This window comes from Calypte anna, chromosome Z, assembly GCF_003957555.1.
Source record: "Calypte anna isolate BGI_N300 chromosome Z, bCalAnn1_v1.p, whole genome shotgun sequence".
Lineage (NCBI taxonomy): Eukaryota > Metazoa > Chordata > Aves > Apodiformes > Trochilidae > Calypte > Calypte anna.
Window position 1 is genome coordinate 65,091,141 of NC_044274.1, and position 15,981 is coordinate 65,107,121.

General features: G+C 39.9%; 1 protein-coding gene across 2 annotated transcripts in view; it reads right to left on the bottom strand.

Annotated features, from left to right (window-relative positions):
* PALM2AKAP2 (PALM2 and AKAP2 fusion) overlaps positions 1-15,981 on the bottom strand; it is a 264,854-nt gene that overhangs the window by 105,143 nt on the left and 143,730 nt on the right. For both annotated transcript variants that reach the window (XM_030466924.1, XM_030466920.1), the window contains one exon: positions 2,755-2,837. In XM_030466924.1, the coding sequence (XP_030322784.1) occupies positions 2,755-2,837 (83 nt within the window). The remainder of the gene's footprint in view (positions 1-2,754; positions 2,838-15,981) is intronic.

A 15,981-nucleotide genomic window follows, 5' to 3' on the forward strand; every position in this document is an offset into this window, starting at 1 on the left:
CTAATCCATATTAGATGTAAGAGTTTTCTGTGATTTATTGGAACCTGCGCAACTACCATTGACTTGAACCATACAGTACAGAACACAGTCTGGACCTAGGAGTAGCTGGTTGCTTCTTGTTAACTGTTAACATTAAAGGATACTTTATTATGGCCCAGATCTCCACTTGGACTAAGAAGGCTGTTGAAAGTAACAAAGATAAGCAGATTTCTATTTATCAGGAAGGTAATTTCCCTTGGTATCCCCTCAAAATATTGCAACTAGATCTGTATAGCTTCTTTTCAAAGTTAATTTAAAATTTATGGTTTTCTTGTATGAAAACTAGGTTGCTCCTTGCTTATTCATTGATAGAAAGGATAATTTAATTTTTTTAAATTTATCTGTCTCAGCAAGCTAAGAAGAATTTATATATAGCTGCACTATACAGTCTTTGCCTCGAACACCAAGTTTCTCCCATGAACAAATTGTTAGCAAGTTATTAAAGAAAATTTCAGCACTTCATCATTTGCTATGAATAAACTAATTTTCTCCCATGCTGGTAAGGATACTCTCATGGATTTCACTGGATTTTCTGTGCTGGCATTTTGTTGATTCTGCTTTCTCTGCATCAGTGGCAGCACTGAGTCAGCCTCCCTCTTACAAAGTTCTGCCATTAAACCTCCTCCTTCAGCAGGGGTTTGTTATTAAAAAATGAGACCTATTTTTTTAAGCAAAGAAGAAAACAATGCTAAGTCAGATTTTCTTCTCTGTGGTGTTACACTCCCAAGCATTGCAAGTACTATGCTATTAAAACAAATTGCATTTCACAGTCATTGAACCTTTTTTCCCTTTTCCTTAAATATGACCTTAACTTAAGCCAGAGAAAGTTAGGGACTGGTTAAACTCCAGCTCAAATCTTTCCCAGCAGCACTACAGGTCCTGCTTGTGATATACAATCTGCCACAAAATGGTGCTACACTGTGCAGGGCACTGATAGCAACCAGGGCAAAATGTCTGGGAATTCCTGTGTGAGTCCATGCTCCAGCTACAGTCAGAATGGTTTAAATACCTGCTTTAACCATAACAGGAAAGTTTTATCTTGTCTGTTTTGCATTATCCATTTGAACATTGCTTCTAGTGTTTATGTTGTAAATTATGTGCCTAAAGAAAGGTGGATTCGTACTGAACCATACCCCTGAGGAAGGACATGTTGATTTGCTGCTTTCTATAATAGACTCAGCCTTAAATTTGGTAGTTGTTTTTGGAAGACAAGAGCATGAAATTCTGTGCTATATTGTCCATTATAAATTGTTAATCACATGTAGCCAGATTTATACTGTTGTTTACTAGGAGATCTGTTTTGCTTTGTTCTTTTGTTTTTCGGATTTGTTTATTGGGAGTTTTTTTGTTTGGTTGGTTGGTTTAGGTTTTTTTTTAATTATTTGGGGTTTTTTGGTTTTTAGATTTTTTTTCTTTGTTTGTTTGTTTTTTTAAACAATAGATTTGTCCAGTCTACTTTGGATTTTATTAGCACTGAAATAATACTATAGGAAACCTGGATTTTGAGGAAATTATCAATCATTTAAAATGGCAAATGACTGGTAAATATCATAAGAAATAAAATTTAATAAAAAGGTTTTCAAAACATTTTTTGCACTTACATTTTCCTCTTTAAGAAAGTTTTTGCAGTTACTGACTTTATCTGATTATTCACCATGGCTTTAACATCTTAAAGCTAGCTTATCTCAGTTTCTCACACCAGTTTTCAAAGCCCAGAAGAACATATGAACTTGCTGCCTTTTTATCCTTAAATGCTTCTCCAAATGAAACAGTTATTGGGTTAAATTTAACTAAGCATAGTTTAAGAAAAAATTCTTCTGGTTTTATAACAGAAAAACTCTGCTTCATCAATTTAATCTGGACCTCTTTAGCAACCTTGATTATTATTTTAAGAGATGTAAAAGCTTAAAGTAAATTCAGACATTAATAAGGGCTTTGTTTATTCCAGTTTGCATCTTTATTTAAAAATCCAATTTCTGATAAAAAATTGATGGAGAGGCCTTTTGTTTTTAACATGGTAGTTTTTGTCTTCAAATATGTCACATTCAGTAGCATTAGCAGCCTTGTAGGAATTCTCTCGCCCATTCACCCCTTTCCACTCCTGATAACCTACTGCCAAATTCATTGGTTGCTTTTAAAAACTCATGTCTGCATCAAATCACACAAAGAATGACAAAGAAAAAGGAATATCCCCATCATGCCTTTTCGAGCAAAATGATGTGTTCCCACACACCACCCAACCACACCAGTGAGAGCAATGCTGCTCAGGCGCCTTCCTCATGCTCATGAGTTGCTGGCATGGGGGCTTCCAGCGGATGAAGGGAGGTGGGGTGGTGAGGGGATTGAGAAGAAGAGTTGGTGCAAGGGGAGAAGTGCAGGGGATTTTCTGATGGTGAGGAAGGACTCTGCATTAGGTTGACACCATAATGCAGTGAGCTGCTGGGATTATTTTAAGAGACCTCCCAAGAGATACACTTTTACTGAAGGTTCTCCTAATCCCAGGCTCCCAGATGTTTGGTAGGACACCATGCAGTAGTGAAGCAAATGCAGTTTACACCATCAAGGTGTACTGTGCAAACTATTTCCATCATAACAACCTCCTCACAGCTGAAGAAGTGGCCCATCCCACTGAGCAGAGGGTGCCATCAAGCACTATATTTGAGCGCAGCACAGATGCCTGTGCTTCCCACAAGGATCTGGTGGGAGGAGACTTACCCCTGAACCCTCCTCGGCTTTGGGACTTTCACAGGAGCAGGGTCCTGGCGGGTCCCCCGGCAGCATGTCCGATCCTCCTGCGCCTACAAAACCAAAGACATTTTATTGCCCATGGTAGAATGTGTATGGCTGAGAAGTTGCTTTGCTTCACTTGGACCCATTTCTACCAGCCACGTGCTGTCACCAGCCTGGTGTCTCATCAGCTTTGTTAAAGAAAGCAGAAAGAGTAAGAAAAGAATGTCCGAAACACGTAATTGCCAGCTGGAGGCAGCTCTGCGTGCTGTGGAGAGGCAGCCACCACTGGGAGAAGATGCAGCAGGCTCTTGGTGCGCTACACATCATGGCTCAGGAAGGACATTTTCTCTTTCAGACCTGTCAGCAGACATCCCTGTTCTTTGGGTGGATGCCCAGCGCAAAGGTTGGGGCTGCCCTGGTCCCCAGAGGGCTGGTGGAATGGCCTTGGCTGCCAGGTTCAGCCTTGGCACCCCCAGGGAGCCTCTCAGACACTTGTTGCTTTGTGTCTACCTGTGTTGCTATGTTGAAGGTGTGCCCATGCTCACATCGTTCCTGGAATGAACTTGCCATATCCTGGGGAGAAGCCAGGGGACTTTTCAGCACTTCTGTGCCTCCCAGGGGAAGAACATCTAAGAGCATCTACAACCACAATGAAAACCATCTCATCAGTGAACTCTGTCAGCCAGACAGTAGTCACTGTGGCTTGCCATTGAAGTCAGGTTAGAGGCACAGCTCACAGCCAGTGCTGTCTGAAAGAATTTCTGAAGTTTTATTTCTGCATCAAGCTTAAAACTTGAACAAGGCAAGGACATATATGCTGATATCACCTCCAGGGACAATCTTGCATAGGCAGCCTCAGAGATGTATTTGGTTGCTTTAGAATTTCTTTAGCACTGGCAATATTTACAATAAATTAGTGTGAATTAGACCCTGATTAAATTGGTGAATATTTTCTAAACTGTAAAATTAAATTATAGGGGATACACAATCCCCTCTATGCAGCATAAGGATGTATGGGGATTTATATGTCATCTCCAGGAGCACTGTTGAATGTACACATTCACACCGAGCATACTTTGAATAATGTTCCTTGTGTTACCACAGCACTGTGTGCACCTACTACATTTGAAATACTGCTCATGTAATAGTACAGCTTGAAATGGCCTTGCAGTTTTTCACCAATACAGGGACAGTTATTCATGTTGCTACTTCACTCAATAATCTTGTGTGTGTCTCTTTGAACCACTACTGTTTGTGTATACTCCACAGTTAGAATTACTTATGCAAAAGGATCCATGAATCGGGGATGCCCTTTGCTTATTTGTTGCCAGCAGACAGTGGCCTATCCTCATAGTGCTACCTTGAGCTGTAGTCTACCTATGGACACATGGAGGCACTGATCTTTCTTTCTAACAATACTGGCTGGTGGGTTTTCCTGCTTTTTGACAGACAACTTGATACAGACATTTTGATAGACATATTTTGCTCTAGGGGAAGAAAATTATTTTTTTAAATGCAATCTATGTGTCCTAATTCTATAGGTGTTTTTTTTCCAGCACAGGTTCTTTGGAACTGAGCACTTCTCTTACCACATGCTCAGCTGTGCTGTCCATACAGTCCACAGATCTGATAGGTTCCCAAAGCAAGGTTCAAAGACTGCATAAAAATCAGTGCATAAAATTGAGAGCTTTTCTTTCTAGCTGTGCTCTCAGCACTCTGGAGAAGCCTACTAGACCAGAAGTCTAATCCCATGACTTTACTACAGGGTTGGTTCCTCCCTTACATTCATCTCTGCTCAAGGTCCCCTAGAACAGTGCTCCTTTGGAAGTGATGCTGTAGAAAAGGCATCTAGTTTATTCTGTCCTGATTTTTTTTCTGCTTTTTTTTTTTTTGCTGTTATTCCCCCCCAGCTTTAGTATCTTTATTGATGTTAATCTCAGATCAAAAGGACTTTCACTGTTATATGTGTGTAGAGCATTGTAGCATGGGCCTCTGGGTATCTACTGATACCTATGTGCTCTCCTGCTATTCAAATGCAGGTGTAAAATAGAGACCTGTGCCTTTTTTTACCATTTCACTTAAATATCCCTTTATACTCCGGCCTCTGTGCATCTTTTTCTCCAATATATTTGGAATTGCAAAGCCTTCAGCCTGCTGTCCTTGTGTGGATGCCTGTGTTTGGATTAAGTGGCTGTGCAGTAGGAGAGGATCAGAGGGTGGAAGCAGTTGTTGACATCTCTAGATCAATATTGTAAGTATTTCCAGGATTTAATATCAGAATAGGTTTAATATGATTCTCTGGACTAAATGATACCACGGTGTCAGAAGGGCTAATACATGATTTCAATATTTGTGTTTCCACTGGGGTTTGAAAAACAGGCCATGTCACCTTGCAGAAGAATCTCTGGTTTGGTGTTCTTCAAAAGGACTCTGGACTGCAACTCACTGTCTCATTACAGTGTGTGAATCACTTCACATCTGAACCAGTTGCAAGTGTGGTTGAGGAAAGAAGGCTAAGTTAAGTAAAAAACATACTATTCTCTGCCAAAATGCTGATGTAGATGAAACCTATGCTCATCAAGATAGAGCAGTGTGGTGACTAAGACGTTAAATGAAGAATACAAGTTGCCTAAATTCACAGCTGTGCCACACCTGGCATTCCACAGAGCCATTGGTAAGCACTGGGACCGACTTAAATTGGCCACCTGTAATAGGCAATACCTATTGATGTGACAACTCATGAAAGATTAAGAAGTGAGCATTACAGCAGTAACACATGTAACTGAACTAGAAGAAGTAATGAAAAGTAACACACTTTGCTTTTAACACACATAGGAACATTTTTCCTCAAATATCACAAACTTAAAATCCATAAACATGTGTAGCCTTTGTCTCCAAACTCTGTAGATGGTAACAGGCCATATATGCCCTAGTGTCTCGATCTGCATGAAGGACATGGCAACTTTATTGTCACCCTTGGATTAAAACAAAAACAAAAACAAAAACAAACCCAAAGCATGTTCATATCTATGGGCATATTGTACAGGCTGCACACAATATCAGTTCATGCTAAAAAAGTTTTACATCTGTCATTGTCTGTAGAGCAGTGCTGAAGTAACTCAACCAGAACAGCTGCAGGGCAGCTCCATCAGCACTATTAAGGCTCAGTGGCTTTTCATCCATCTCTGTGCATGCTAGCTCTACTTCTGTGTAACACTGTGCTGACTTATTTGTTTCCTTTTTTTTGCTGTTGATTTCAACTGTGAATAGGGTTTGATGGATGACAGGAGTTTAACAATAATGGGGACTGGACAATGCAACAGGAATGAAGCTGAGCTAACAGTCTCTTTCCTTAAGAGTTTTATCCAGTAAATTGAGAGAGAAATCAAAGTGTAGGTAATAATAAGAAATTTGGGTTCTCTTCACCCTTCAGCATCAGCCAGGAGAGGAAGGAAAGGATGTAGCCAAAAGGGGAAGGACAAAATGTAAGTGGAAGAGGCAGATGCCCAGCTCCTAGTGATGAAAGTGCAAAATATGGACAAAAAATACAAAGGTACTGATGAGGGGTCTGGAAAACTGATGTGCATACCAAGTCATTGCTCTTAACAAGCAAGGGGAGATATTAGCAGTTTGTTCCTCAAACACAGTGCTTTATAGTCTTCTGTGTTGTTTAGCAGTGGCCTGGGGTAGTATGTTCACCTGAAGGGTTTGTCATCCTGCCTCTGCCTGTCAACCCCTTTGGTCTCCTACTCTGCTTCTATTGGACCTAGACAAAGAAAGGAAACTTCAAGGTATAATCATCTACCAAAGTATGTAAACTTCTTACAGGGGCCCCTTTCTGACTCTGTTAGAAAATCTCTCACAAATGCAAAAAATTACCCTTACTTAGGGTCTTAATTTTGCTGTTTCTTTTAGCAACAGAGTGCTCTGTGTTTCCAGAATATAGACTCCATTGCTGTGTTATTAACTTGACAGGAAACAACTCTAAGCCCTGTACCATAAAAAAATTAACACTGGGGTAGACTGCACCCATCTGAAACCTGGCAGCCCACATCCACTTGCAAAAGAAAGTGGTGAGTAAAGGGGCCTCAGGTAGTAGCATAAGAGAAGCTGAAACAGGGAGCACCCTAGGGGAAAAGATTTATCTCCTCAGAGGAAAATGTAGATAAAGCACTCATCAGTATTTAAGAGGAAAACTCCTGCAGTGATTCAATCATGCTAAATCAAGCCTTCTTCCTTTCTCACACTTAGTCATTTATACCTGCTATGAAAGGTTAGGGTATAGTCAAATTGTTCACTTGCAATGCAGCTGGAGCAGTGAAAAATTTATTATCCTCTTTGACTGAGACAGGTTTCCTTGTGGGAGCACTTTAAGTCCTTTCAGAGCCAAGGTGGTTTGCACACATTTGCCAAAAGAATATGTTACTGCACCCAGTTTCCTCCTCTGCCTGCTGGAGGGTGCTGCCATCTGATATCTACTTGCTGGTCTCTTGCTTACCAGTACATCCTGCCCTGTTCAGATGGGAAAGAAACAGAGTAGATCCAACCACAAAAATCCTAGTCTTAACTAAACCAAGGAAGCAATTTATTAGAGCAACTACTTTCACTTGGCTCAAACCACAAGGATTCCTGCTGGTTCTCAGTCTGCTTTCTTTCAGCTACACATGACTTTTCATTAAAAACGAAAGCCAGACTAAGTCCTCATGTTGATATCTTGTCAATGCCCAGCTGAGCTAGCAGGCAGATGCTATGTTAGACTACAAAGTAGTTTGTCATCAATTATTCTTGTGAATAATAAAAGGTCATTCAGAAAAATAAAATACTCAGAGAAGGGGAGGAAGAGAAAAAAAGAGACACAGTCTAGGAAAAAAGACTTTTCAGCAAGAATCCTGACGTGTTTATTTATTGAACCACTAAGTAGCTTAGTGGCTTCATGCAGTTCCAAATTGGTAGAGGTTATATATCAGCATGAAGGCAAAGGTATAACTCAAGTGATGAATAAAACCACTGATTAATATGCCATGAAGTGTGTAGTCATTGCATCCTTGCTATGTTTTGAAACAATAGGAAAGAAATTCTCTTACCCTTTCACTATGCTTTGAGAGCTCACCTCTAAGAGTTAAGAAGATATTTTAGTCTCAGTATCCATAGAATCTTCAGCCTTAGGAAAACTATTAAGGGAGAGTGCTGTAGGTGCCACTCCTCACCTCGTTGTCATATAAATGTGTCCCTGAAAATAATTGTTTTAAGAGTGATAGCCCATTTAATCTGTTTTTCTGCATCTGATAGCAGTGTTGTTCACTGGGTGATGCACAAGTTACAGGGCTAATGACACAATTCTCTTTTGCTGATTTTCTTTTCTCTTCCAAATGTTTTTTGGTTTTCTTCAGCTTTCACACTATGGTGTACCTTGGGCTTAAATAAAAATAAAGCAAAAAGCCTCCCTACTAGGTTTTATAGGAGGTAAGTAACACCTACTGAAGGCCCATTAAAAAGGAGCCCTGGCAGGTGTCACCCCTCAGAGGATGCTGGTTGGACTGTGACCCTGCCTGAAGCACTGTGCTACATCTGTACTAAGAATAGGCTCAGTTTCCAAAATTCAGATGCATGTTATAGTTGCAGATATAGCCTGGTGCCATTCTGGGACACACCTAAACAGATTGTCACTGGTGGTTGCAAGTAGAGTAGTTAAAACCATTGCTGATCTCCATCACTGAGGAGGTTTAGCTCTCTTCAGCTCAGTCAGGCTTTCAGGAGTGATTTAAAGTAGCTCAGGCTATCAATACTCTGACATGACTTTTGTATGCTTCAGTTATGTGGGAAGTGATGGCATCTTGGGAGGACAGCTATGCTGTGAGCCATTCATTACAAGGTCATGCAACACTGGTGCCCCTAATTTGTTTTAATGGGGAATTTCTGCCTCCCAATGTGGTTTCTGGTGAGTAGCAGTGATGAACTAATGTCTCAGACTGTACATGCATTTTTCACGTGTTTAACTCTGGGGGCAAAAACCTTTCAATGTTTAGTTGTGGTAACATAAAACAGCTACAAATATGCTCTGAAGTTCACCATTTCTGCTATGAAGTAAGCAAAAAGCCAGAACCATAATCGACATGTATTTTGCAATGAAACCTTAAATATAGACCAGCCCGAAGGTTAAAGCTATTCTAAGACAATGAGATTGCAATGTTGCTCATGAAATTGCTCCCAGCTTCAGAAATCTTGTTCAAAGTGAACATCTTATGATGAAATTGAGAGAGAAACACTGGAATTTTTGAAGGAAAAAATACCTGGAAAACAAGCTAAAACTCTGGAATGAACTGAGAGGTATGAGGAAGGGGAAAATCCGTTAATTTTGTTACTCTTACCTGTAACAGTTTTCCTTGGAGTACCTTATCTTATTTGGAAGTTCCAGGTAAGAAGTGTAATGTTCTATCATCAAAAGAGCAGATAGCCTCCTAGCTATTGTATAGTTGTCTGGAGATAATTCCTGTATGTGGTAGCAGTACAGCCAAGAAATGAATTCATTGCCTTGCACGAATATTTAAAAATAGCAGGGAACTCCTTGAATGGTATAAAGAAGGGAAGTACAAGTGACTCATGAAAATTATTTTTAATCATGACATCTTAAGCTCAGCTGCAGAAAGAAAGGAGAAGGCAGCAGAAAGATTATTTGCTACTGATAACTGTTTTCTACTGGCATAATGAAAAGCCATCAGTTACACAAAAACTGCTGAAAGTACATGTCTGTAGTGCCATGAGGGACACAAGCAGCTCGTGGTGCTCATCTCACTGCCTTTGGCTAGATGATTTTTGCCCCCAGAAAAGTGTGTATAAATACCATGAAGATGCTCTTCCAACCTTCTCAGCAGAGCCAACAGAGAGGACTTCAAGAGCTGTGTCCAGTTTGCTTAATTGCAAAGTAAAACAATTTACAAGCTGTCTTCATCACATTAATCTTGCCAAGACTTGAAGCAGATGAGGCACTTTTTTATGATCCCTTCTGTTACGTGGCATTAGACCTGCAGCTGCATGTACCCACAGTTGAGAGTGCTACATGCATATCCAGAAGATGCTATGGATGCATCTCCAGTTGTCAAAAGTGGTGTGTATCTATTTAAACCTAATTCCCTCTGGTGACAACAGCAGGAAGGACATTCCCCATTGGCTGATACTACTGCTGAAGTAAATGGCCATGCCTTTCCAGTGCATCTAACAGAAGGAAAACAATCGCCCTTTTTCAGCAAACTATGTCTTTAGGTGACTCTTACACTTATATTTTTCTGCTCTTCCCTGTGGTGAGCAACCAGTCTGTCTCAATAGGGTAAATCCCTACATGTGTCAGATTGCATTACTGTGGAGAAGGAGAGACAATCATACTCTGCTGACACTTAGCTGCGGGTAACAGAGTGGATGTAAGAGGACCTATCACTGTCAGTTTTCCTCTCACACCTCATGGTATTCTTCAGGACTGACATTTTTAATCTGGTGTGCATTTGGAGGTCCAACAAAAATGGCAGGCTTGCTGAAGGCACAATAGAGACATTCGAATAGCACACATTCACTCAGTGGATTTAGGACTAAATAGGTTTAGCTTATTCTGAGAAGCCTCCTTCCACACTGCAAAAAAGGCCATATGGTACACAGGTACACTAGGAATTAAACAAATAAAACAGGGGGGGCAGGTTTACTGCATAAGACCCTCAAGAAATCTTCCAGTTCTGGGCAATGCAAGAGCAAGACCACTGAGTAGACTGAGAGTGGGCTCATCTGCCTGACTGGATTACAGTTGTTAAGGGCCAACCTGCAATGAGGCAGATTTAACCCAACCTGTCTTCTCTGGCCTCATACTTGAATTCCAGTCTTGCACACATTTGAATTAAGATGGTGCTGCCAGTCGCTTTGAAGAAATGTGCAATTTTTATGTCGGGCAACTTTGCATCAACACTTTCCTGAAAAGCCAAAACTGCCAGTTTTGCTTCACAGAAAATGGTACTAATTAATGGCTTGTAACTAACTTGTGTTGTTGTAAAGAACATTGTGCCAGGTGTGAAAGAAGCACCCCTTAATCATGCATTAGTATTACATGCACACAGTAGTGCAAATCCTGTAAATTCTGCCCTGGTGGAGTAAAATCTTGCTCTTCCTAGACAGGCACATGAGAGCTGCAAGGTGCAGGTGAACTGGTGTTATCATGGCATAAGATGGAGAGCCATGCAATCTGGGAGAGTGGTCCCTTTCAGGACAGATATTTGGTTCACCTGAGATTAAGTATAGATACATTTTCTTCAAGAAGAGGTCCAGAGCACTGAACAGGGTTAGTAATGGCATTAAATCACTGCTTGATGTCAGGGTAGCATGATCTGACTTTTACCAAAAATGACATCAGAACTAAGAACCAGATATTTAAGGATGAAGACACCTGTTCTCACCTAAAATTAGCTATGCTGCATGGCAATTGGTTTCAGTAATTTCAGAGGGAGCACGTTACTGTTCAATTAGAGAAGATGCATCAGCCTCTGGCCTTTGCGGATAAGGCTGGCAATCTTAGAAAATGACATATAATTAAGAAAAATTATAGTGCTTGCTTTCAAAGTACTATTTGTTTTCCAAAAAAAGCAGACTGTCAGGCAAACATAATATCTAGATATGGTATATCTTCCTTAGCTATTTACATATCACCTCCCCCGAATTAAAATAGGTAGTGAAATGTTTCATTTCCCAGCCACAACATTCAAAAAGTCGTGACTTGCTGGTTGAAATTCCATTCATGGTTTTTATGCAGGCCATATGCTTGAAAGAATTCAGTAACAGATTGCTTGTCTCTCTAATAGAGGAAGAGATCAACTGCTTTGAAAGCAGAAGCCAAACTAAAAAGAGAATAAATTATGATTTTGATACCATAATATTCAGCTGTATTTTGCACTTAAAAGATTTAATATTTAAGGAAAGATCACAGTGAGTGTGTAATGTCAAATAATGCCACATCCATCACCTTCCAGCCAATCCTTAGGGCATTATGGGCCGTATAACAAGCAGTGCTTCATTAGTACTTTTTGAGTCCTGATCCACAGAGGTGAGATAACTGGATATAACTTTCCATGCTGTTCCACACTTTAGAGAACTCATGTAGAGTTGGCATCCTGAAACATAAAACCTGTACTCTGCCTGGGGTCCTCACCAAAGCTCCTCATTAATAAACATGCTGGGAGATAAAAAAGTGCTTTCTCACTGTGTTTCCTAAAAGAGCACAGGCCAGCCATATATTCCTAAGGGAATGGCATCCTGGCTTTGTCCTCTCTTGCTTCTTCAAAGTCACAACATGTGTCTCTTAAAGCATGCCCTACTGATGCAATGCAAAAATTCTGACTCTTGTGTCCATGGTATGCTAAACATGGCTCTTCAAGGGTAGCAGAAACAGCTATGACACAATTCAAAGTCAGTAAGAAAATGCTGATTGACTTCTGCAGATTTGTGGAAATTATCATCTCCATTCTTCTTCTCTTAGCTGTTTACCTGTACTATGATGTCCATTGTCTGAAGTTGAAATTACAAATCTTTCAGAAGTAATGAATGACTTTAAGCACTTGCATTCCCTTGTGTATCACAGAACAGGTAAGGCTGGTGCTTCACCTCTGGTATATATGCTTTCATTCAAGTTTTCAGAGCCTTGTGATTTTTATCTCACAGCACCCTCATTGCTGGCTGGTGCCAGGGTGTGATAGGTTTTCCTGTCTGATGAGGCATTCCATCTGTGCAGGCTGCACCTAAGTGGAAGCTTATTCATGGACACTGTATGTGACCAGGGAGATTTTTCAGTGCTCGGTAGACTAAAGCTCTGGTAAACAAAACTGACTTCCTTTCAAAATATGGTTTATGCTGTGTATGTCCATCTTCCTCTACCTGTCCTATTTCTTTGTTTCCCTCCACTCCTCCTTAGGATGAAAAGGGAGGAGGAGTGTTGATTCAGTCAAGTGCCTTCCTAAGAGAATAGCAACTGTCATGAGGAAAAGCAGTGTAGAGCCTGTACCAGGGTACTAATAAATATTTTTCAGATCTCTCATCTAGACAATAAGCCCATAATACCAGAGGTATAGAGCATGAAGAAGGGAAAAAATGACATGAGAGCTTCAATTTACTTTCACATTACCCGTAACTCAAGACCTTATTGATTTTGTGCTCTACAATTAATACTTACTTTTATAGGACTTTTTAAATGCAACATTTTAAAGAGGCAGCCTGCCCTGTGGAGAGATTCTAGCTTGGAAAAAAAGGTCAGGAAATTTAAAAAGGTTCAGGAATAAGCCCCCAAATGTCAGGCTGCACAGTCAAACATTTTCTGCTGAAATCTAGCAAGCTAAGTTTCTTATTAAATTTCTAGAAAATGAAAATGTATTAAAAAGCCTCTCTTTGGAACAACGACTGTGCTTTCATGTCAAATCTTGCCTGGAACATGCAGCTGTGGAGACATAATGAAGAGATGAGAGGTGTGATGGGGAGGGTTTTGGTTTTTGGTGTGTGGGATTTGGTTTTGTGATTTTTTTTGTTGGTTTGTGTTTTTGTTTGGGTTTTTTGTTTGTTTTTTTCCCTTTAGATGGCAACCAATTGATTTGATCCTCATAAACTCTTCATTTGTGAATAGTTCAGTCTGAGTTTAAATTAGTTCATGGCTGCTTTTTCCTTTATGCAGGCTATGTGAATAGTCTGTACACAAGTTTCATCAAGTAACAGATAAAAATAACTGTCATGCTTAATGTATTTGAATTGTTCAGGTAGGCTGTTTGGATTTTCCACAACCTGTTTCTGAGTACTGCAGTGAGTCTTCTCCTAACTCAGTAAAAGACAGTTTCTAAGAACACAAGTAATGCCCCACTAAACCACAGGAATGGTCTTTTACAGCATCAGTAAGGGACTTCACAAAGGATCAACCCATATCTTCAGACTTTACCCTATAGTTCCTCCTACACCCACAATCATTACTTTAGGAAAGTCAGTGGATGCATCTCTGCCTTGTCCAGCTAATACATTTTCTGGATCTGTTGTCCATTTGTTTTTTAACATGGAGACATCTACCCATAGAATTATTTTTTTTTAATTTTTTCTTTTATTTCTTTTTTTTTCTCTCAGTCACTTTTTCTTTATAAATCATATCCTCACCATGATCTGCTTTATGGTATGTGAACTACCACATTAAGAACTACCAGTTCAGAAGCCTCTGAAGAAGGAAGATGAAACCATGTATTGTTATAAGATATGATTTGATAAGTGGCTTATTTATTTTTAATGTCTAAGATATGATTGCAAAGGGACTGAATGCTCAGGAATATAAACATTCATAGCCTGAATTTCAGGCCACCTTAAAAGAACCTCACATAGTACCCAGAAGCAGAAGCAGTCAAAGTGATCATAACTTTCAGGAATTTTAGCCTCTAGCAATGTTTATTGCAGAGGAGGGATCAGCAGAATAGGTTCACATTCACTGCAGACACCCTGTTTAATAAGGAATTAAGTTAGCAAAGAGAGACAGATGGCAAGGGCAGACAAGACAGTTTGAGACCCAAGGCCTAATTCCACTTTGACAAAGCTAAACTAAATGGTCATTGAAATAATTGAGATGTTCACATATTTGTATCAGGTCTGAATTCATGTGTTTGGCAGAAAGAGGTGAATAGCTGAATTCATATTGAAATTGTTCTGTTTAGAAGACAGGGATGGTAATATGTAATTTTCAATGCTACTCTAAAAACTACACTATAAACTAATAGACTTTAGGATAATGAACTCCATGTTTCCTGTATAATGCAAACACAGTTGAGAGGCAGTGCCTGGCCTAAGGCTTTGTATATACATAATGGAAATAAACAGATGGAGATACAGACAGAGGCTTGTTCAATACAACCTAACTGGACTGAGACTATGAATTCTTGTTCCCTAAATGTGAGCTATGTCCCCAGTTTTTGAGTTTCTGCAAGAGTCATTGCTGTGTGCCCAAGTCTGCTTAGAATTATAATGAGAAGTATATTTATTCTCTAAATATACATCTGGAGAGTGATGATTGGAAGTTAGCATTTCACCATTTCTTCTTTTTCCTTCTGTCTTGGTGCCTCCAGCTACAGTGGATCTGAGAACCAATGCAGGGAGACTAAAGGTGTACCAAATAATCTTCTTTTTTTTACCTTTTTATTTTTAATGGATCAATGTTTGTCAAATGCTCCTTGTTTTTAATTTGTTACTTTATTTTGGCTGTAAAATCATACGGTAAATCTTATCCTAGTAAAATATCACGTTACTCTGCATTTTCTCCTGTTTAATGACATCTCCAACTACTGTGGTTTAAGGCATCTTGATTGCCCTGCCTGTCTTTGTTAGGGTGCTCCTGCTGAAAATCAGTGAGCTGGGCAGTCCTCCCGGTAAAACTGTGCATTAGTTGATACTGAGTTACCAGAATATTGCAGAATATAAATAACTAAACAAATAAATAAGAAAGAAAAAAGAAAAGAAAATGAGAAGGGAAGATACAGCATTTGTGTTCTTGTGAATTTTCTGCCCTCCAAAAATGTTGTCAGAATGCTGCATATAAAAGAAAGCAGTAAAAGTTTACTCTGATGGGAACAGTCACGCTTCTGCTATCTAATGCCACAGCATTTCCTTCTCATCTTGAATCTGCACCAGCATAAAGACACCCACAGACCAATGGCAGCTAATGTTTCTTTGGCTCTGCCTAAGCACAATCTGCAAAACAACCTGTCTATAAAATACAAAGATTTTGCCACCGTAGCTATCAGCTCCCAGAGCCAATGAAGCACTGTTAAGGGGCAGCAGACATTTTCCTCATGATGGTGGCTAGGGCATTGCTAGGGAGAGTGTTAGGATGCAATAGTACATACAAGATAAGATGCAATTGTACATACAGGAGGTTTTGGAACTGTAATTGTTCCTGCCATGAGCCAAGAAGCACCTACAGGTTTCTAATGGAGGTCCCTGCAGCTGCAAAGCAGATTTACCTGCCTGGTAGCTTTTCTGTTTGTGACTTGTCCTTTGTGCAGATGAGAAGTGCACTTGTGGTAACAGTCAGAATCTGCATCAGCATCAGAATATGTTTTTTTCTGAGGAACTGGGTGTGGTCCCAAAACAACCACTTCACTTCTTTTTCCCTCAGTTCTTCTTTATTTTTTTTTTCCTTTCTATAACCACAATATCACTTCCCTGCCA